Source organism: Euleptes europaea, chromosome 21 (assembly GCF_029931775.1).
Source record: "Euleptes europaea isolate rEulEur1 chromosome 21, rEulEur1.hap1, whole genome shotgun sequence".
NCBI classification, from domain to species: Eukaryota; Metazoa; Chordata; class Lepidosauria; order Squamata; family Sphaerodactylidae; genus Euleptes; species Euleptes europaea.
The window spans coordinates 4,664,340-4,687,752 of record NC_079332.1 but is presented as its reverse complement, the minus strand read 5'-3'; the positions used below and the strand labels follow the sequence as shown (position 1 = coordinate 4,687,752).

The following is a 23,413-nucleotide window of genomic DNA, read 5'->3' as shown; positions in this document are numbered from 1 at the left end:
CTGTATGATTGTGAATGTCTTATATTACATGTGTTTAACATTGAGACTGGGAAGGACAGCCATGAAGGTGCTAGAAAAGATTCTGAAGTGTAAGGATGTGTCACTGGCCACCAAGATCAGGTTAATTCATGCCATCGTATTCCATATTACTATGTATGGGTGTGAAAGCTGGACAATGAAGAAAGCGGATAGGAAGAAGGTAGATTCTTTTGAAATGTGGTGTTGGAGGAGAGTGTTACGGGTACCCTGGACTGCCAAAAAAACAAATCTGTGGGTTTTAGATCAAATCAAGCCTGAACTGACCCTAGAAGCTAAAATGACTAAACTGAGGCTGTCATACTTTGGACATATTATGTGAAGGCAAGAGTCACTGGAAAAGACAATCATGCTAGGAAAAGTTGAAGGCAGCAGGAAAAGAGGAAGACCCAACAAGAGATGGATGGACTCTATAAAGGAAGCCACAGCCCTCAATTTGCAAGATATGAGCAAGGCTGTTAAGGATAGGACACTTTGCAGGACATTGATTCATAGGGTCGCCATGAGTCGGAAATGACTTGACGGCACTTAACACACACAAAGATAATTAATAAAAAGACAACCAACTGCTTCGTTGTCAGGCATACCGAGATGCAGAATAGTGATGGATAAACAGTTCCATCCGGCTGCTCCGCTGTTTTAGTTTCTGAATTGCGTTTTGAAAGACTAGGTTACCTTTTGCACTGGGCTATTTGACTGATTTGGGTCAATAAGACTGTTCCTGTCTATACATATATATCAAAGTGCTGCTTTTTTTCAGTAAGAAAACGGCAGGGGAGGAAATCATTAAAGTAACCCCCCCCACTGTAATTCTCCTCCTTGAGAAAGCAATCCCAGAGGCTGCATTTACCAAAATAAAAGTCATTGTCTGAAAGAAAAAAAAACAGAAGAAATTGTAAGGTGGGTTGAACCCTTAGAGTTATGGGAGAGCAGGTTTGATGGATAAAGGAACTAGGAGCTTATGGAGTTTTTATGTTCTTGGTCACAAGCTTTGTCGTATTTGGGATTGTCTGGGGTGGTATTCGGAAGAACGTTTGTGGCTTCCTCTGTGATTACTAGAATCTCATGTGGCTTGGCTTTAAATATTTGCAAATCCTTGTGGCCTGGTAGCTTGTCTGCCAAGTTCTCTGCTTGGACCTTTCTCAAGGTAAGGTGTGCACACGTGCGTTGAATATCTCTCCAAGTAGCCTTAATTTTCTTAGCCTTTCATCTTTGTGGGTCTGTATCATACAGGGTGATTTTGCCCTTTCTCCAATGCTGTTTTTTCCCCTACTGGAGGGTGAGGGGAGCCGTCCTTGTGTGGATTCTCTATTTTTTGTCTAATAAATCCCTTTTGAAATAATTTTGGTCCGGCTTGTAGTTTGAGTACTGGTTTGATTGCTGAAGTGTGTGTGTCTGTGTGTGATAATCCCAAGGGGGAGTCCTGTGTCTTCCTTGATCCTTGAGTGTGTTTTGGGTCACTCCTCAAAACAGCCCTCTGCCTTGAGAGACCCTTGCGTTCATCGCTCTGGGAATAGCTGAGTTTGGGGCAGTAGTTTAAGGCTGATGACCACATCCGGGTCTCTACCTGCTGTTTGAAGGCTCTGAGTTGGACACGGGCATTTCCTGGGTCCATTCTGATCTCAAAGGTGCTTTTCTCTGCTGGAAATGTTTTTGTCAGGGGGAAGCGAAGCAAATTGTGGGATCTGAGCCGCTGTTGCTGACATAGGTCAGCAGCCCAATGTCTTGGGAGTTAGAAATGTTCTCTGAAGATTGCCAGATTTTTTTAGCATGTTGGATTTGTGTAAAGCAATCCAAGCCAGGCATCGATTCTGGGCGAGCTCATCCCATAGGACCGCAGGCAGGAAATTGTCCTGACTGGACTTCATCAGTACATGTTGCGTGTGTGTGTGTGGGGGGGACACTCACTGTGAAAGCTTAGCTACACCCCTTTGACAGAGACGCGTTTCTTGAATGTCCTCTTCTCTCGGTTGCCGGATCAATGTTCCTATGCACCCAATGGTCTGATTTGTATCGCAGGACCTTAGAGAGGTAGATCGAGGCAAAAAAAGACCAGAAGGGCATGTTCCGCGTCTAGTGCAGGAGACAGGATGCCTTTTAAAAGTCTTGAAACTTCCCATGACCTGCACATTTTTGAAGAGAAGAAAAACTTGTCACGTCTACTTGTAGGCCCACCTGCGGGGCACCGGTTTGAGTAACAGCAACTTTACGGTAACAATGTTTTGAGAAACTGAAAAGTCCTGTTTTTGTTCCTTTTAAACGTTGCTCTTCTTGATGTCTGAGTTATATCCTTTTATTCCTTTTGCATAGAGTAAAAATGTTGTCGATTGCAAAAACACGCTGGATTGATGTGTAGAAGGGGGGGGGAAGTCATTGCAAAACTATTGAAGAAATTATGAGGGCTCCACGTGGGTTTTGGAATTTCTGTGCTGCTGGGCTGATTTATTTTCTAAGTTGCTGTGTGTTGCATTCCACACATATGAGGGGCTAACAGGAGAGTTTTTATCCAGCCATCAGGAGCTGCCGGCCGATGCAACCTGGTAGCCTGCCACCCATAGAGGAACCGATCCGCAGGTTCCAACCTTCTCTTTTTCTTATTGTGACTTAATACTTTGAACTCTTGGGCAATTTATTATTTTACTGGCTTTTAAAAATGTACATTTGTTTCTGTGAGATTTTCTGCTTGCTGGGCCAGTTTAGGAAACTTCGTAGGAGGATTCTGCGTTCAAGTATCGCCAAGCGTTAAAAGCACTGTGAAGGGTGGTTGTTCTGCTAGTCATCCTTGTAGTCTTTAGTATCTTAAAAAGGTGTTGACTATAAGCTTCCTTACTATGTATTGGTGTGAAAGCTGGACATTGAAGAAAGCTGATAGGAAGAAAGTAGATTCTTTTGAAATGTGGTGTTGGAGGAGAGGGTTTCGGATACTGTGGATGGCCAAAAAATCAAATCAGTTGGTTATAGATCAAATCAAGCCTGAATTGACCCTAAAAGCTAAAATGACTAAACCGAGGCTGTCATATTTTGGTCACATTATGAGAAGGCACTGGAGAAGACAATCATTATAGGAAAAGTTGAGGGCAGCAGGAAAAGAGGGAGACCCAACAAGAGATGGATTGACTCAATAAAGGAAGCCACAACCCTCAGTTTGCAAGATCTGAGCAAGGCTGTCAAAGATAGGACATTGATTCATAGGGTTACCATGAGTCGGATGCGACTTGACGGCACTTAACACACACATAAGCTTCCACACCTCTTCGCATCATATGGACTAGAAACTTGCTTTTTTATTTTAATGAAAATTTAGATTTTGGTACGCAATCTGCATTGTGTGACCGGGACCCACCTGCTGTGTTTTCTCTCCGCTCCTGAGGCATCAGAGCCCCGTTAATTATACAACGGCTCATCTGCGTGAAGTCACATTATCTCAGCCTCTGCATCACCTTGATGTAACACCTTGCACCAGGCAGAAGCAGCCCTAAAAATAGCCTTTTTTCTTGCCTCCTGTCCCCGAATCCTCAGGATGCCGTTCTTTGATTTCCCCCCGCCCCCCACCCCCGGTTTTACTGCCGTTCACAGCAGTGAACATTTAATTGCATTACCCTTGGCTGGCTGTAAAGAATTTGCTTTCGACGGTGCTCTTCCTATCCCGCTTTTTTGGTACTTAATGGCATCTGCGTTTGGTGATACAACAGAGCTGGGCTGTTCAGACTGCTAAGATACCAAGGGGGGGGACATTAAGCGGGGGATCTTGTAATCCAGGGCAATGAAGGGGGAGCGGCCCCTATTTTTCCGGCTCACTTGGGAGATCTAGCTTTGCCCTCTGGGTTTCAGCGCCCGCTCGTTGGTGGGCGGTGTTTCTCAGCTGCCTGGCATTCTCCTTCCCAAGCGAGCCCCGTTGCTAGGCAATTCATCCTGCCTTTCCTTTGGGTAGCCAGTGGGGCTTTGGAGGCTGCAGCCCCTGCTGTCCTTCCCCCGAGACCCCCCCTACTCTCGTAGCTATAGCAACTGGCAGGTGAGCCATCAGTGCCTCTTGGACAACCTGAGCCAGGATGGAGTGGAAAGTGGGCCACGTTACGACAAGCCCCTTTCCTCCGGCAGCCCTTCAAGGTGGCAGAAAAACCTGGAAAGGCAGTTTTCAGGAGTCCCTACAGCCAAAAGGGGGTCTTTGCAGCATGCAACAGAGACTCCCAGTATAGATTTTTAAAAAATGTTAATTAGATATTTATATCCTGTTTTGCTCCCCGGTTAAGAACCCAAAGCAGTTCATAGTATCATTCTCTCTTCCTCTGTTTTATCCTCACAGGAAACCCTGTGAGGTAGGTGAGGCTGAGCGTGACCGGCCCAAGGTCATCCTGCAAGCCTCCGTGGTGGAAAGGGGGATATTAACAGAATCATGGCGACCCTATGAATGAAAGTCCTCCAAAATATCCTATCTTGCTAAGATCTTGCAAATTGAGGGCTGTGGCTTCCTTTATCGAGTCCATCCATCTCTTGTTGGGTCTTCCTCTTTTCCTGCTGCCCTCAACTTTTCCTAGCATGACTGTCTTTTCCAGTGACTCTTGCCTTCTCATGACGTGACCAAAATACGACAGCCTCAGTTTGGTCATTTTGGCTTCTAGGGTCAGTTCAGGCTTGATTTGATCTATAACCCACTGATTTGTTTTTTTGGCTGTCCACGGTATCCGTAACCCTCTCCTCCAACACCACATTTCAAAGGAATGTATTTTCCATCTTTACCACTTTATTTTTAATATTCTTTGTCTGGTTTCTTGGAAGAACCGGATCTTTAGTGGGTGCATGTGTCCGCCCATCATATTGGAACATAGGGTGGCATACTCCCACTGATCATGGGTCTCTAATGTCATTTTCCCTTTCTGCCTATGCTTTTGTTAAAAAAGGCACAAGTTTCTAGACCTCAAGGCAGCATGGGCTTGAAAACACCATACTGTGTCTGCTCTCAGAAAGCAGAGGTGGCTTTCAGCACTTTCAGGTAATTTTAAATGGGAGTCCAGTGGCTCTTTAAAAGCTAACGCAATTTTATTCCAGCAGAAGCATAACAAAATAATCAATTACTTTAGTCTTCAAGTTGCCGCTGAGTTTCTTTTCCATTTTTCTGCCACAATCCAATCCCTCTGGTGCAGTTTTGCTGGAGATCGGAGGGGCTTTTTCTTGGGACGCTGCACCAGATCGGAGGAAGAGGGAGGGGCCATGGCTCAGTGGTAGAGCATCTGCTTGGCATGCAGAAGGTCCCAGGTTAAAGACCTCTGCCTGAGACCCTGGAGAGCCGCTGCCGGTCTGAGTAGAAGGCAGCTTCATGTGTTCAATTATTTTAAAGAAACCTGTTCCTATGATTTCCTCAGAGGGGCATAGATTGTTCTCCCCTTCTCCTGTTTTAGCCTAACAACAACCCTGTGAGGGCAGCCAGTGAACTGCTTGAACGTGGCTCTCCCAGCGTGCTAAGCAGCATCCCTCAGTGGTTCTCAATGGCATCTTTCCCCCATCCATGTGAGAAACAGCCGCAGTAGCCATAGAAGGAGATCCCATCCACTGAAATTTGCGGTCTCTTTCATTGTAAAAAGAGAACCTGGGAGAAAATATAGACAGGTGGCTGTGCATTTTATAATTTGGCCCAGAATCGCATGTTTCTCAGTGGTATTGCATATGTTCTGTGTTGTGTGTGTGGGGCGGTGTTCACCACCTTGGTGTTATTTTAATTCCTCCTTTATATTTACTTTGTGTAACACATTTCCATTGCCATATTTGGACCTGAACTAGTTTTTTTTTTTTAACTTGGCAGCTAAATAAAGGCACAATAAATATCCCTGGTGCGTAATGATACCTTCTCTGGTGCTGTATTATTCCAAAAAACACCGTGTGATGCTGTGCTAGAAATAGCTTTCTTTTTTTCTGTCTTAATTTTGCTCGGCGGGTTTGTTTTGACAATGCAGAATGTCTAAAATAAGGAAAAGAGGCCGACGCACAAGAAAACAATGCAACAATGCAATCACAGATTCAACAATGCTTTGAATTCAACAATTCAACAATGCTTTGTGCCTTACGTTCTTGGGAAGTCGGTATGGAATTTTTACCTTCAATATCTTAAACTGAAGAATGAAATTATTGATAAATAACAGGCATTGCTGTATGGGGGTTAGGTTGCAAGGACCAGCAAGCTTTTATCATTTCAAAGATCAACGGAAACCCAGTATGAGAAAACCTATTTGCATAAGTAAAAACATATTACCTGACTGATAATTGATAATGTGATCCATAACTGGGATTTTAATTGATAAAAGTTTCTGCAGCCCAAATACGAGTTGTTGTGAGTTTATGCTTAACAACTTTGGTGTTAAAATTACACACGTGGGTTTGTGATCATTGTCTTCACCTGCATATCTGTCACGGTTGCAGCGGGTATGGTGCGGGTGTAGAACAGGGGGTCCCCAACTTTTTGGAGCCCGCAGGCACCTCCGACACAGCATGGTGGGCGCCGCCACAAGAAGGCTGCCAAAAAATGGTTGCTGCAGGAGGCGGAGCCAGCCACAAAATGATAGTCACAGCTTAACTTGGTAACACGGTTTAGATCCTTATGCCACAACAGCAGCTACCGCTAGTGCAACATTTAAGAAATCTTCACAGCCAATCTGTCAGCAATGCTGTTTCTATGACCTTGGGCAGATGATGAGAGGGAGGGCATCTTGGCCATCTTCTGGGCATGGAGTAAGGGTCACTGGGTGTGTGTGGGGGGGAGGTAGTTGTGAATTCCCTGCATTGTGCAGGGGGTTGGACTAGATGACCCTGGTGGTCCCGTCTAACTCTATGATTCTATGAAATCTCCAGTAGTAAATCAGAAGCCTTGCTGGGCAAAAGTCCTACCTTGCCCCAACCCTAAACACATTTGGCTGGTGCCAGAAAAAGAGTCCATGGGTGCCATGTTGGGGACTCCTGGAATAGAATCATAGAGCTGGAAGGGACCACCAGGGGTCATCTAGTCCAACCCCCTGCACAATGCAGGAAACTCACAACTACCTCCCCCCAGTGACCCCCACTACATGCCCAGAAGGTGGCCAAGGTGCCCTCCTTTCTCATGATCTGCCTAAGGTCATAGAATCATAGAGTTGGAAGGGACCACCAGGGTCATGTAGTCCAACCCCCTGCACAATGCAGGAAACTCACAACTACCTCCCCCCACCCCACACACACACCCCAGTGACCCATATACTCCATGCCCAGAAGATGGCCAAGGAATATCAATGGGTTGGAAGCTGAGGTTTTGTCACTGGGGTGTCCTGCGGATCAGCACGTGAAAATCCACAGAAACGGTGGAACAGCAAGCTTTTGTTTAAAAAAATAATAATTTACGATGCTGCAAATAGATCTCCGGCAAAGATAACAAATGTTAATGGGTTTAAAGTGGCCGGCTGGCCCTTTAATTCGCGCCACTCTCGACGCATGCGCACCAGGCTCGGCTCTAGGACAAGCCGCTCGTGTGTGACATCATCCTTCAAGCCGCTGCGGCGGCGGAAGCCAAATGGGCAATAAATTTTGCGGTACACAGATCGTCCTTCCGGCCGAAACGCGGCGTGGGCGGGGGATCTGCTTTAAGGAACCTTCGCTGGTGGAAGGGATATATATATATATTTAAGTGAATTGAATTATGGTGAAAACAGGCGGCTTAGTCAACAAAATAACCGGATTTAAGAACATAAGAAAGGCCCTGCTGGATCAGACCAAGGCCCATCAAGTCCAGCAGTCTGTTCACACAGTAGCCAACCGAATTTAATGCCAGAGAGGGGCAAAAACGTGGCCATTTCTGCATGGGAGGTTTTGCCTTGGATTTGCTGCTCTCTAGATGCACATTTTCCCCATCCGAATGGGGGCTTATTGTTGAGTTTTGAGAATCTGGATGGGGGAAATGTGCATCTAGAGAGCGGCAAATCAAGGCAACACCTCCCGTGCATAAATGGCCCGTACGCAAAAACAGGGGCAAAAACGTGGCCATTTTTGTATGCATGGGAGGGTTTTCCTTGGATTTGCCGTTCTCTAAATGCACATTTCACCCAGCCAAATTCTCAAAACTCAACAATAAGCCCCCCATGTAGAGTTTTGAGAATTCGGATCATGGGGAAAATGGGCATCTAGCGAGCCGTAAATCCAAAGCAAAACCTCCCATGCGTTTTAGCCCCCTGAGATGTGTGCATCTTTAAAAGCGCCGTTAAGTATGCATAGGGCAGGGTTGCCAACCTCCAGGGGGAGCATGGAGATCTCCCGGAATTACAACTCTTCTCCAGGCCGCAGAGATCCATTCTCCTGGAGAAAATGGCCACTTGTTAGGGCCGGCTGTGTGGTGTTATACCTCGCTGAGGCCTCTCCCGGCCCCAAACCCTGTCCTCCCCAGGTTGAATCCTCAAATCTCCAGGAATTTTCCAACCACGAGTTGGCAACCGTAGATTACTCCGCCTATGCGCCACAAAGCCCACCAAAATCTGGCCTCGATCTGAAGGGAAAGGTTTCCAGATGAGGGGGTGAAATGTGACTTTGTGTTAACTTGCAGCGCAATCCTAATCAAAGTTACCCCAGCCTAAATCAGTTTATTTCAACGGGTTTAGACTGGAGTCACTCTGTTGAGGATTGCACCGATAGTGAAATTATATATATTTAGACCTCATTTTGCTGTTTCAATCACAGGTTCAAACGTTCCCACTGGGTTACCTTGGCAGGACACCTTCCGCCGAGGAACCTCCGCCCCAAAGAGGTTCAGGTCCCGTTCTCACGATGCAAACGGAACGGCGACCGGATGGGGGGGGGGGCGACGTTTAGGGTCTCGAGGCCTTTCTCTGGCTTGGCAACCTGGTGTAAAAAGGCAAAATTAAGAGTCTGAGCAATGCAGCCGCTGCTGAGCAACCCACAGGCCCTCGTGGTGGGTTGGCGTGGCTTCAAAATGGCCGCTGCGTGGCCTTTTTCTTTACACTCTTGCCTTGCCCTCGCAAGGAGGGGCCGTGGCTCCGTGGTAGAGCCTCTGCTTGGCATGCAGAAGGGTCCCAGGTTCGATCCCCAGCATCTCCAGTTAAAGGGACTAGGCAGGTAGGTGATGTGAAAGACCTCCGCCTGAGACCCTGGAGAGATGCTGCCGGTCTGAGCGGACAATACTGACTCCGATGGACCAAGGGTCTGACTCAGTAGAAGGCGGCTTCATGTGACCGAGATCAGTTCCCCTGGAGAAAATGGCCGCTTTGGAAGGTGGACTCTTATGGCATCGTACCCCACTGAAGTCCCTCCCCTCCCCAAACCCCACTTTCCTCAGGCTCCACCCCCAAATCCTCCAGGTATTTCCCACACCTGGAGCTGAGGAAGGTGATGCATTTTCGAAGGGGGGAGAGAGAGAGAGCGCGTCACCCCACACTGAGGTCCCGTTGAGATTATGCATCCCGCCTCCATTTTGGGGCCTGGACACCTCGGCTGGGTTATGAGGGAGCTTGTAATGGGAGCAGAGGGCGGGCCCAACTGCTCGCTTTAATTCATTTACAAGATGTGTTTTCCCGCCTTTCGGCCCTCACAAAGCCCACCGCGTTTAAAAAGACGTGAGGCGAAGGCCGAAAGAGCGAAGGTGGTGCCCATTTGACCTTTGACCCAAGATGGCCGCCCTCTGGCCTTGTCACTGCTGGGTTATGAGGGAACTCGTAATGGGAGCAGAGGGTGGGCCCAACTACTCGCTTTAATCCGTTTACAAGGTGTGTTTTCCTGCCTTTCGGCCCTCACAAAGCATTTAAAAAGCAGACAGAAAAAGCGAAGGTGGTGCTAATTTGACCTTTGACCCAAGATGGCCGCACTCTGGCCTCTTCACTGCAGTTCTGGAACTTTTTTTAGACGTCTCCCCTCGCGGACCCAAATATCCTGAGGCAAAATGACCGGGACGCAGACAACAGAGCGCCGAATTGGGATCTGGGAGAGAGCCCGGTCCGAAGTCCTACTCGGCCACGGAACCTCCGGCCTGTCGCGCACGCTCGGCCTAGCCTACCTCACAGGGCCGTTGTGACGATAACACAGAGGCGGCGCGGGGGAGGGGGATAATGTTGTAAGCTGCTTTAAGTCCCCGTTGGGTACGACTACCTTGAATAAAATTAACTCTAGGCAACGCTGAAAATCTGCCCCCCCCCCGCCCCAACGAAAGCAAGCCTCCACTTCCAGAGGCAGTCGGCCTTTGGATCCCAGGGCTGGGAAGTGGCAAGGGCATGTTTTGCTAGCCCTCCAGGGCAACTAGTTGGCTGCTGCGTGGTCCGGGGATTGGATGCCAGCCTCCAGGCGTGACCTGGAGATCCACTGGCATTACAGCGCATCTCCAGACTATAGAGAAAAATGGGTGCTCTGGAGGGTGGGCTGTATGGCATTGTACCCCACGGGGGTCCCTGTCCTCCCCAGGCTCCATCCCCAAACCTGTAGGGGCTTCCCAACCTGGATCTGGCAACCCTACCCCCTTATTCCCTGCCCGAGCTGCGGGGGGGATCTGTCAATCATCTGGACACCATCGGTCAGCAATGCTGATTCTACAACCTTGGGCAGAGGATGAGAGGGAGGGCATCTTGGCCATCTTCTGGGCATGGAGTAGGGGGTCGCTGGGGGTGTGGGGGGAGCAGGGCCGGTGCTACCATCAGGCGAACTAGGCGGTCACCTAGGGAGCAGACCTCAGAGGGGTGCAGAACTGGCCCAAGGGGCACAATTTTTGGGTGGGTGGGTGGGAATGCAACTGACAATTATATATATAGATATAGATATAGATATAGATATAGATATATAGATATGATAGATATAGATAGATAGATATAGATATAGATAGATATATATTATTTTAAGAGAAGTATATTATTTTAAGAGAAGTACCACAACAGTGCTATGGATTATAATTAATTATAAAATCTCACAAAAAGTTGAGATTTTTTTCCCTGCAAGACCTCTGTTTTTAGAAATTGGGGTGGGGGGAGGCACAAGCAGTTAGCCTTGCCCCGGGCACAGAAATGACTGGCACCGGCCCTGGCGGGGTGGGCAGGTGGGTGGGAGGCAGTTGTGAATTTCCTGCATTGTGCAGGGGGGGGGTTGGACTAGATGACCCTGGTGGTCCCTTTCCCACTCTGATTGCTCCAGCTCTATCTGATTGCTCCCAGTCGGGAGGCGGATTACAAAAGATGATAACGCAATTTTTTGCTTTTGTGTTTCCCTTTGCTCCTTTTCTAGCCCGCCTTTCCCGCCGAGGCTCCAGGCGGATCACTAGGGGTTGGACTAGATGACCCTGGTGGTCCCTTTCCAACTCTGATTGCTCGGGATTGCTCCACCTGTACGATTATCTGATTGCTCCCAGTCGGGAGGCGGATTACAAAAGATGGTAACGCATTTATTTGTTTTTTTTTGTGTTTCCCTTTGCTCCTTTTCCAGCCCGCCTTTCCCGCCGAGGCTCCAGGCGGATCACAAACGCGAGCCTGTCGCTTTGCACCTAGATCCAGGGGCCACAATCTTGCGATTTAGGCTCGATTTTTGCTTTCTTCCCCCCCCCCCCAAACCAGGCGACAGGCGGAGCCTGATGGGGAGAGAGAGACACACACACAAAGCCCACCCTCATCCCCGCCCCGGACGGGAGGAGCTTTGCTCGGGGAGCCGCCGGGCAGACAGAGGCGAAGCCGGCCGCCCTCCCTCCCTCCCTCCCTCCCTCCCTCCCTCCAAGCCGGCCGGCGGGGGAGACCAGCCAGGCCAGGAGGAACAAGAGGCGGCAAGTTAAGGGGAGGGGGAGGGAGAGAGACCCCCCGATCTCTTTCTTTTGCACCCCCTTTTTATTTGCTCCACCCCCCCCTTTGGGCAGGGCCCTTTTGCAAGCAGCCAATTTGCATTTTGCAAGCAGTCAATTTGCATTTTGCAAGCAACCAATTTGGGGGCCTTTTTTTTTTTTTTTTGCAGCGGGGGGCTGCATTGCAATCGGAAGCCCCCCCTCCCCTTTTTTAAAACCGTCATTATTAATTTTTGCATTTGCTCCCCCCCCTCCTCGGGCCTGCTTTCCCCTCTTGGGGATGGATGAGAGGAGGCGGCGGCGCCGCCTTGGCAGGGGGCGGCTGGGAGGCGCCCCCGGCCCCACGCTATGGGGAGGGGGCCGCTAAGGCGACCCGGTCGGCTCCCTGGACCCTTTCCTTCCTCCCCCCCCTAGATCGCCGACCTTCCCTCGGATTGGGAAGCGAGGAGACCGGATCCCTTCCTCCACCCCCCCTCCTCCTCCTCCTCTTCCTCCTCTCTGATGAAAATGGATCCGGATTTGCTCAGGACTCTTTCCGAGCCGGGGGCCAAACCGGATCGGGAGGCGTTGCTGGCCCTGGGGAAGCTCCTGGTGGAGCCCTATCTGCGGCTGGATCCCCCCAAGGGCCCCGATCCGGATTGCGCGCTCCTCCCCCGGGAAAGCCCCCAGGGGTGTGCGCGGATCCTGGGCGAGAAGACACCCCGTGCAACCCTGGAGCGGGTCCTGAACGGGATGAGGATCCCCTCCGGAGGGGATCTGGGAGCCGATCCCTGGGAGCCGATCCCGCCGGTGGATCTCCAGCCCCCGGGGCCAATCAGCGGCCGGGGAAGCGGCGCAGGTGGCGTCGATTCCCCGGGGGACGGTTTGGACGTGAGGCTGGATCCGGAGCCAAAAGCGGCGGATCCGGATTTGCACCTCCTTTCAGAAGAACCAGGCCCGGGAGAACCACAACCTGACTCCTCCTCGGTGGCTCTGCCTGCAGAAAGGGGCCTGCCCTTTGCCATGGGGTCTCCTCGCGAGGAGGCGCCGTTGGACGGGCTTCTCTGCTGGGCTCCGGATGGAGAAAGTGGCCAGGGGCCAACCTGTCCAGGTAGCCCCCTGCTGGGACCTTCAGACTCGGCCCCCCAAGTTGGGAAGGGAGTGGACCCCTTCCCCACCTTTGGCTCGCCGGGGGATCTTGGATTTGGGGAAACCCAACATCTGGGCCAGGAGGGGCTGGGGTCCCCGGAAGATCCCCCCCGCCTGCGAGCTGTCTTCGACGCCCTGGACCGCGATGGGGATGGGTTTGTCCGGATAGAGGAGTTCGTCCAGTTCGCCACGGTGTATGGAGCGGAACAGGTAATGACCCCCCCCAAAAAGGACCAGTGTGACTTTAAAGTCTGCTTAATTTGGGGGCTTTTCTTGGGTTTCTGCAGGTGTTTTTAATTTTTTTTTTTTGTATTTCAGTGTATTTCACATTGTCCGGCTTGGCGCTGAATACAAGGTGTGACCTTGCTTCCCATAGGGTGATATTGCGACTTCCTTTGCTTTGGGGGTAAACATATTTGTGGTGGGAGTAGTCGGAACAGCTTCGCTCGGCACTGTTCTGTTGTGGTCTGCGGCTTGGCCCTCTCCGGGCCGACTTGGATGAGGCCGGCGGGGCTTGCTCTCGGGTAAGCACAGCCCAAAGGCCTGGTTTGGCCACCCCGCAGCGTTTTTTCAGTTGGCAGAGCCTCTCCTGGATCGAGATACTTCAGGACGCAGGTGGGGGGGGGGCTGGTGTGTTCCTCGATGCTCTTTTCTTGGACGACATTGCGCGCCAGTGAGAAGGCTACGTGGAAACTCCCTTGACAGGCTAGCTTTCTGCATGCAAGGCGGAGTGTGTGTGCCTTTGTGGATTGCAGCGTCCTTAGCACGCACACACCCCTCAGTAGCAAGTGGTACAGCCCGGAAAGGCTAACCCCATTTTTCTGGGCAGCTAATGCATTACATTTAAAGCAGAAATCTGATGGCACCTTAAAGACCAACAGGATTTATTCCAGCTGAAGCGTTCGTGCTGTCGCTTGCCTAAAGAAAGTAACGTAATGAGGTCTGGTCAGATTTGATGTGTCTGAGCAGAGGACCTGACTGGTAAAGAAAGGTTAAGACTCGGGTGCTAGCTTACTACCGTCTGCTACCTAACAGCTAAAACTAGTAGCTTGCCGAATGCTACCTTGGATTTGCAAGATTGGCTTGGCTGGGGAGGAGCCGTGGCAGAGCATCTGCTTGGCGTGCAGAAGGTCCCGGGTTCAATCCCCGGCATCTCCAGTTAAAGGGACTAGGCAAGCAGGTGATGTGAAAGACCTCCGCCTGAGACCCTGGAGAGCCACTGCTGGTCTGAGTAGACAATACTGACTTTGATGGACCACGGGTCTGATTCAGTATAAGGCAGCTTCCTGTGTTCATATGAAACTGGTGATAGATCTGTAAAATGGGTAGATGCTTGTGTGAGGGTGTGTTACAGGGCGTGGTGCGTTTGAGCCCTCCGTTGTTCTCTCTTGTGCGCTTCTCAGTTTCCAAGGACGAAAAGCGAGGGGTTATTTTCTTGACAGCCCTCCAGAAGTATCTTGGAGATCACAGACTTTTTGTTCCCCCTCGCCGGATAAATCCACCACGACCTGGGTATTACAGGTGCGTAAGAAAAAGGTATTTCTATAGATGTAGGAGAGCTGACGCTTGAAGCAATTGTTTTTTGGAACGGCTCGGCCCTCTGTTAACCCAGTTAAAAAAACGCTTTTTACCAAGCCATAATAGAGTTTTCTTTTGTGGCTTTGGGGTGGATGCCGGGAAGTTGGCTGCCTGCCTGCTTTCACCATGCTGAATGAGGCCTGGGCTGTGCAGTTTGGGGGCAGGATCCTTGCACGCAAGCCAGGTAGTGGAGAAGACGCAGAGCTTGGAATGGATCCCAAAGGATCTGCTTTGCAGCTCAAACTTATTTTGAGGTACACTGAATTCCCAAGACTGCTTATTGAAAACCAAGCTTGCTCTGTGGTCCAGCGAAGAAGGGGAACTGGTTCGAGGCTCTTCATATTTGCGGCCCCAGTCCCTGCCAGAACGGTAGTTTGCCCAGACTGGGCCCAGGGTGTAGAAGCCGGTTTCCTCCCCTGCTTTCTTTCTCCCTAAAGTCAACACCAGCATTGTGTGGATTGCAGCTCTCAGTTTCGGGCTGCGGAAGCCTTTATGGGAAGGGCAACAGAGGGCTGCTAGCTTGTTCGCATGGAGGCTCCTGTTCTGGGTTGTGGGCCAGCCCTGGTGCCTGAGCAAACCAGGCGGTTTCTTGGGGCACCGTTGTCCGCAGGGGCGCAAATGAAATGGGGTGGAAAGGTGCACCTCGGCAGGGTCCTTAAAGACACTGGGGCCTCTCTCTTTCGTTGCGTGAGGACTCTGATCTGGAGAACCGGGTTCGATTCCCCCACTCCTCCACATGAGCGGCAGAGTCTAATCTGGTGAACTGGATTTGTTTCCCCACTCCTGCACACAAAGGCAGCTGGGTGACCTTGGGCTAGTCACAGCTCTCTCAGCCCCACCTACCTCACTGGGTGTCTGTTGTGGGGAAGGGAAGGTGACGGTGAGCCGGTTTGAGTCTCCCTTAAGTGGTAGAGAAAGTCGGCATATAAAACCCAACTCTTCTTCTTCCCCCTTTAATCGGGATTTCAGAGCTGTAAACGCTGCTGAACCGAGCAACTAAATCTCTGGGCGCCTGTAATAAATGCGTTTATTAATACAGGGTGGGGTGTTCGTGGTCACCTGGATGAGTTCAGGACCAGCAGACCCTGAAAAGTGAAGCCCAAAAAACATATCAGTGCCCGAGAGAGAGAATGAGAGCAGGAAGCTGGCTGTGTGGAGCGCCAGTAAAATAATTAGTCCGGTTAAACGAATGCAAGACCTAATCTTGCCAGTTTATCCATTTATTAAGATGCTTAAAATGCCTATTCTCTGCTCAGCGGGCCCAAGGCAGCTTACAGTATTGCACATTCTAGCCTGAGCATGGCCCATGCTCGAGTTCAGCGTCGGTGTGGTGGTTAAGAGAGCCAGCGTGGTGTAGTGGTTAAGAGCGGTGGTTTGGAGCGGCGGACTCTGATCTGGAGAACCGGGTTTGATTCCCCGCTCCTCCCCATGAGCGGCGGAGGCTGATCTGGTGAACTGGGTTTGTGTCCCCGCTCCTACACGTGAAGCCAGCTGGGTGACCTTGAGCTAGTCATGCTCTCTTAGCCCCACCTGCCTCACAGGGCAGTGAAGGGAAGGTGATTGTAAGCCGGTTTGAGTCTCCCTTAAGTGGTAGAGAAAGCCGGCATATAAAAACCAACTCTTCTTCTTCTTTTGTGGTTGCAAAGGTGGCTTGGGGTGGCATTTTACAGTTCAGAGTGACTCTACAGCCAAGAGCTGGGATGGGAAAAAGAACCTGCTAACTTGGCTTCTCTTAGTTTCCCTCCCCTGGCTTTGAAGTTTGGCTTAATTTAGTACTCTGCTTGCTGTACCAGCGTGGGAAGGATGGATCATGAGCCTGGGGGTGGGCGGGGGGGGGTTTGTTGTAAAACGGTGACGTTCTCGTGACTCACCGAGGCCTCTGAGCCAAGTGTTTCCGTAATGTTGTGTGGCCCGTCCTATGCTTGCGAACAAAATATTCCTTTCCCCCGCCTGCGTTCTTTCCAGGGTGGGTGGGCTGGGGGCCATTTCATAGCTCGCTACTGTCTGTCTCAGGCTGCCGGGGCTTGTTCACGCAGCTTCAAACCGTCTCCCTCGGGAGCTGCGTGCATTTAATACTTTTCATCGGCTCTCGCTCGACGCGTGCCAAAGGTTTCCCAGCTCCGAAGCTGAGCCTTAAACAGGAAGGAGAATAGCTTCTCTTGGCGGTATTGGAACATCTGCATTACAGCTGTTTCCCCCCCCCTCGTTTGTTTTTGGCTGCAACGAAAACTGGCCAGATTCCCACTCGGCTCCTGGAGCTCACTGTCCCGTGAGGCTGTGGGAAACAGCTCTTTGGGTGGCAAAGCTGGAGACAGGTAGAGAGAAACAGGAAGGGGTCTCAAGGGCCATCTAGTCTAACCCCCCGCTCAATGCCGGAAATTCACAACTAACTTCCCTCCTACTCCTCCAGTGACCCCTGCTGTATGCCCAGAGGAAGGCAGAAAACCTCCTGGATCCCTGGCTGTTCTGGCACAGAGAAAAATTCCTTCCTGACCCCAAAGTGGCGACCATCGTTACCCTGAGCGTGTAAGAAAGGGCCCAAGAGCCGAGCACGGACTCATCCCTTCCCGGCCTCCCTCTCATGATCTGCCTAAGTTCACAGAATCAGCCTTAGCTGTCAGATGGCCATCTAGCTTCTCCTTGTGAGTGTGTGTGTCAAGTGCCGTCAGGTTGCTTCCGACTCATGGCGACCCTATGAATTAAAGTCCTCCAAAACGGCCTATCTTTGATAGCCTTGCTCAGGTCTTGCAAATTGAGGGCTGTGGCTTCCTTTATTGAGTCCATCCATCTCTTGTTGGGTCTTCCTCTTTTCCTGCTGCCCTCCACTTTTCCTAGCATGACTGTCTTTTCCAGTGACTCTTGTCGTCTCATGATGTGACCAAAATACGACAGCCTCAGTTTGGTCATTTTAGCTTATAGGGTCAGTTCAGGCTTGATTTGATCTATAACCCACTGATTTGTTTTTTTGGGCAGTCCACGGTATCCGTAACCCTCTCCTCCAACACATTTCAAAGGAATCTATTTTCTTCCTATCAGCTTTCTTCAATGTCCAGCTTTCACACCCATACATAGTAATAGGGAATACGATGGCATGAATTAATTAGAATTAGAAACCTCCAAAGAAGGAGAGCCCACCAGAGAACCGGCCTGGTGTGTGCAAGGAGATGTTCTAATGTCCCACTCGTTGTGGAGAGGTTACCTCTACCCTTGGGCTGGGCTTACTTCCACGAAGAGAGCTGCCATCCCTGTCCTGCATAATTTGGTTTTTGTTTTAAAAAAAGACATGCTCTTGTCTGCTGGAAACTTGTCAGGGTGATGTTTTTTCCTCAACTTCCTTCAGTACATGGAGTCTTGGTCCTGCGCGGGTCTCGATGGCTTACAGAAACCGAAGATGCCTTTTTGCTGCTCCCGGCAGAGAAACCGTTGCTAGCCACCTGAGACCTGTGGTTCTCCGTTGGCGTTGTGTTACCATGCAGAATGTTATTGTGTGTGTGTGCACAGATGGAGCTCAAGGGCTGTTTGCTGTTGTGTCTTAACTTGGTGGACCTTGGCCAGGTGCTAAAGCCGGTTAAAACAGACGGGCCATATCAACCCGCCGTGGAATGTGACTTCTCGCCACCTCCAGCAATTCTGGAGAAACTTGTCTTTTTTTGGTCCCCTTCTTCCCCGTAAGACCTTGGAGAGGGGGAAAGAAGGATTAGTTGTCAGCAGTATCCCAAGATCCAAGTGCATTTTTCAAAGATCCCTTTAGAAGCAAAATAACTCTAGGAGAGTAGCCATGTTAAGAGTTTTCCGGCGCTTGTATGGGGTGTATTTGCCACCTTTTGCTAACATGACTAACACAACTTATTTAGTTTTTCCAGTTTGGATTCTCCTGGAAAACCCACATCAGTGGTTCAAATCCTTGGCTCGGCTACGAAGCTGTCTGGGTAAGCTTGGGCAAGCTGCTTGTCTTAGCCGAGCCCTACCTCACAAGGCGGTTGTGGGAATGAAATGGCGAGGCAAGAGCTTTGCCGTCTTGAAACATCACATGAACACATCGAACACATGAAGCTGCCCTATGCTGAATCAGACCCTTGGTCTATCAAAGTCAGTATTGTCTACTCGGACCGGCAGCGCCTCTCCAGGGTCTCAGGCAGAGGTCTTTCACGTCACCTACTTGCCTGGTCCCTTTTTAACTGGAGATGCTGGGGATTGAACCTGGGACCCTTCTGCATGCCAAGCAGATGCTCTGCCACTGAGTCACGGCCCTTCCCCCTCCATCATCTGTGCTCTTCTGCCCTGAAGGGCTGTTTCACACAACTTGCTAGCATCCAAGGGTGACTTAATTGTGTGAATGGGCCGCAGTTGCGGCTTGCTGCTTGGGGTCAAATCCTGGTGCCCCTTCGAACACAATAGGGCCCATTCATACTCGCAGCTGCTTATACCCCACGGCCCAAATAGCTGTTGGAATATTTACGCAGCCCTTTCCTTCTCCGTAAAAGGCAGCTATGAAAAGGAAACATGGTCATTCCAGGCTGAACTTCTTTTTCCAAGTTGAGAAAGATTAATAGGTTTTCCTGAATTGGGGCACACCCGTTCGGCACGCCTCGTTTTGGTGTTTGAGGGTTTGCGGTTAAGGAACCGCGAATGCTTACTTGACTCGGTAGGATTACTATTTCCTCTCTGCCCGTGTGATTTACCCCCCCCAAAGACCCAGCGTTCAATAAATCCTTTGAGAGTTGCTCTCTCTCTCCCTCCCCCCTTTCCTTCTTCCAGCAACAGCGGAATTATTTCGGTGGTTTCTGTAAAGGAAACTCGGTGGAAGAAAGCCAATACCTGGTATGCCGGTCCCTGTAACCAGAGCTACAGCTAAGGCGTTGTTCTCAAGGTAACTCCTAGATGGGTATTGAGCTTGGACCAGGTCCGAATATTTGTGAGCAGTGTAGCCATTGTGTGGCTGAAACCCAATCCTCGCTTGGAGAGGGGATCGGTTTCCTCTTGTGTGCTCGCCTTCGTGCTCTGATAGGACACCCTTGTTCTGCAAGTTTCTTAAACCCCCTCCCAAAAAAAATAAGGTTGGAAAAGGAACAGTACTTCTTTGCTGGAGGTTTCTTGCCTTATCATCTGTTTACGTAACGGGCTTTATCTTCCCAGAAGCACAGGATAAAATATGTGGCATTCTCTCATCTCTCCTTTTATCATAGCACAAAAACCCTCAGGGCTGGTCAGGCCGAGAATATGACTGGCCCACAGCCACCTCGGCCGAGTAAGGATTTGAATCCAGGACTCACATTTCCAAGCCCGCTGTTCTAAGCAGTACATTGCACTCTGACTGAGCGTTGGCGTGTTATCCTTGGAGAGAGGTATGGAGAGAGTGGACAGGGAGAAGCTTTTCTCCCTCTCTCGTAATACTAGAACGCGGGGTCATCTGCTGAAGCTGGAGGGCGAGAGATTCGAAACGGATAAAAGGAAGTATGTCTTCACGCAACGCATTGTTAAATTGTGGAACTCCCTGCCCCAGGATGTGGTATTGGCTGCCAACTTGGAAGGCTTTAAGAAGGGAGTGGACATGTTCGTGGACGAGAGGGCTATCCATGGCTACTAGTTGAAATGAATGCTAGTCATGATGCATACCTTTTCTTTCCAGGATCAGAGGAGCAGGCCTATTATCTTAGGTGCTGTGGAGCACAGGCAGGATGGTGCTGCTGCAGTTGTCTTGCTTGTGGGCTTCCTAGAGGCCCCTGGTTGGCCACTGTGTGAACAGACTGCTGGACTTGATGGGCCTGGGTCTGATCCAGCATAGCCTTTCTTATATTCCTTAAGCATGGGTAAGTGCTGGTCAAGGAGTGACCACAAATGAGCTTCTGATCCCATTGGTCTCCGCATTCTGGTATTTGACCTCGCCTCCAACGTCTTCAGGCTTCTCCTGACTCTGAAATGCGCTTTGCTGCATTCCTCTGAGCCGGCTTCCTCAGAAGGGAGATTGCAGATTCTACCACCCGGCTTTGTACGAGACTTTCCAGACGAGAAGTAATATTGAAAACATTCACCTGGAGGCAGAGGATTAAGCTTCCTGGCGTTCCTTCATGCTCTTTGGTCTCGGGAATTTGGGATGTGCTCCCCGAGTTGGCTACCGTTGGCTAGAAACGCTCGGTTGCAACCCTGTCTGGTGAATCTGCCTCGTATGCTCAGAGTTGCATATAAACTCGGTATCTGCTGAAAGTGACAAACGCTTCAATAGCATGTTAGTTTCGTGCATGTCTTCCTACCCTGAATGCAGGCAGGGTTAGTCATGCTTCAAACATGCCCTTGAAAAAAATTATGAATGTCCTGGGTATGCATGGAAATCAACTGCTGTCAATAGGTTTGCTTTAAAAATCTTCGTATGATACATTTTGAGAGAGTAAAAACCTTCTCCTAAAGTGTTTCACGTATTCCACAAGATAAAGTATTTCTCTGGGGCTTTTATCAGTTTTCCCCCCCTCTGGGGAAGAAAGGGTGGGTGTACCCAGGTTCTGTTTCTGTTATTTTCCAGTTTAATCATGTCGTTCTTCCTTGAGGAAACTCAGGGTGGCTTCCGTAGGATTCGTTGGAGGTCTCCTGTCCAGGCGCTAGCCAAACCCAGACCTGTTTCGCACCAGCGTCCCAGGCCTGCGGGCGACACTTAGATTTCTCACTCTGATTTCTAGTTTCCCCCCCCACCCTGAAAAGTCAGGTCTGTATATTCTTCTGCCCGCCTAAGAAATGCTGGATGTAAATGTGTAGTTGGGAGCTCTTGGCCTACTTTTAATCGGCAGAGGTCTTCGGTAGCTGTATTGTGTAGCCCAGTCTGAGCTCCTCCTTTAATAACTGGCCAGTGCTGGGATGAGATTGCTTTTATTGACTGGTCAATTAGCTATAATTGCCACAGAATGGAAAACTCACTCTGGGCTCAGAGCAGGGACCTTCTCCCTGCCCATTCCACGCTTGGCCTGTTAACTGTGGGGTGGATTTATCTGGTTAACAAAGAGGAGAGAGGCCAGGATGGGGATGGCTGTATGGTGCTGGTTGCCGCAGATCCTTGCCAGCATGGTGTAGTGGTTGAGAGCGGTGGTTTTGAGCGGTGGACTCTGATCTGGAGAACCGGGTTTGATTCCCCCACTCCTCCACATGAGCGGCGGAGGCTCATCTGGTGAACTGGATTGGTTTCCCCGCTCCTCCACACAAAGCCAGCTGGGTGACCTCGGGCTAGTCACCGCTCTTCGAGCTCTCTCAGCCCCACCTACCTCACAGGGTGTCTGTTGTGGGGAGGGGAAGGGAAGGTGATTGTAAGCCAGTTTGATTCTTCCTTAAGTAGTAAAGAAAGTCAGCATATAAAAACCAACTCTTCTTCTTGCTTCATAGGCTGTGCAATGCCTCCTTCAAAGGACTCTTAGCTTGTGAATGCATCTTTATCCCTCCTGCCCTCCAAGAGGCATGCGTTTGGAATACCTTCGGGCAGAGATCAACTGCTAATAAACCGTGTTGGAAGCCTTCTGCCAGTTAGCTTGGTGTATAGTGGTTAAGAGTGGTGGACTCTGATCTGGAGAACCAAGTTTGATTCCCCTCTCCTCCACATGAGTGGCGGACTCTAATCTGGTGAACGGGGTTGGTTTCCCCACTGCTCCACATGAAGCCAGCTGGGTGACCTCGGGCTAGTCACAGTTCCCTCCGAACTCCCTCTGAGCATCTCCTACCTCACAGGGTGTCTGTTGTAGGGAGAGGAAGGGCAGGTGAATGTAAGCCGGTTTGATTCTCCTTTAAAGGGTAGAGGAAGTTGGCGTATAAAACAAATGCTTCTTCCCATGGAAGAGCCACTTAAGCCGGAGAAAGGTCTTCCTGGGAGGAAGTAAGGATCCGTGCTGTTGTCTGCGGAGCTTGCCGCCCTGTTGTGACATGAAAAGGATCAAATGATTGCTGGTGCCTGAACCAGGTGGTTCTCCCAAGCTTGTAACAGCATTTGGGGAAGCGGGTACCTGTCAGATTTGCAGCATATTGGTATGAGCGCCACTAGTCATAATACAGTGTCTGTTGCTCTTAACTTAAAAACTTGGCCAGCGATCTTGGAGAGCTGCTACCTGTATGTATCTGCTTGGGTGGGAATTCTCAGGTTCTAGGTGGTCCGGACTCCTAATGAATCACAGGTTCGTATCTGCCCCTGAACAAACCCTAGGCCTGAGGGGGAACCTGCATCCTGTGGGACGAAGGGCCTTGGCCCAGCAGCAGAGGATCCATTTCCCATCCTGAAGTCCTGGGTTCAATCCTCTGCATCTCTTGTGGGAAGGATAAAGGAGAAGAGTATGTGAAAGAGTATTGTGTCCAGGTTTGGGCTCTGCAATTTAAGAAGGATGTAGATAAGTTGGAACATGTCCAGAGGAGGGCAACTAAGATGGTGAGGGGTCTGGAGACTGAGTCCTATGAGGAAAGGTTGAAGGAGCTGGGTGTGTTTAGCCTGAAGAGGGGAAGACTGAGAGGGGATATGATAACCATCTTCAAGTACTTGAAGGGCTGTCAGATAGAGGAGGGTGCCGAGTTGTTTTCTGTGGCCCCAGAAGGTCGGACCAGAACCAACGGGTTGAAATTAAAAGAGTTTCCGTCTAGACATTAGGAAGAATTTTCTAACAGTTAGAGCAGTTCCTCAGTGGAACAGGCTTCCTTGGGAGGTGGTAAGTGCTCCTTCCCTGGAGGTTTTGAAGCAGATGTTAGATGGCCATCTGTCAGCAATGCTGATTCTATGACCTTAGGCAGATCATGAGAGGGAGGGCATCTTCTGGGCATGGAGTAGGGGTGTGTGGGGGAGGTAGTTGTGAGTTTCCTGCATTGTGCAGGGGGTTGGACTAGACTATAATTCTAAGACCTCTGTGTTTGAATATGAAGAGCGGCCAGCAGCCTGACAAC

At 50.2% G+C, this 23,413-nt stretch overlaps 1 protein-coding gene across 1 annotated transcript in view; it reads left to right on the top strand.

Moving 5' to 3' along the window:
* The first annotated feature begins 12,310 nt into the window (after positions 1–12,310).
* RAB11FIP3 (RAB11 family interacting protein 3) overlaps positions 12,311–23,413 on the top strand; it is a 62,666-nt gene continuing 51,563 nt past the window's right edge. The window contains exon 1 of the mRNA XM_056866264.1: positions 12,311–13,147. Coding sequence (XP_056722242.1) covers positions 12,311–13,147 — 837 coding nt within the window. The remainder of the gene's footprint in view (positions 13,148–23,413) is intronic.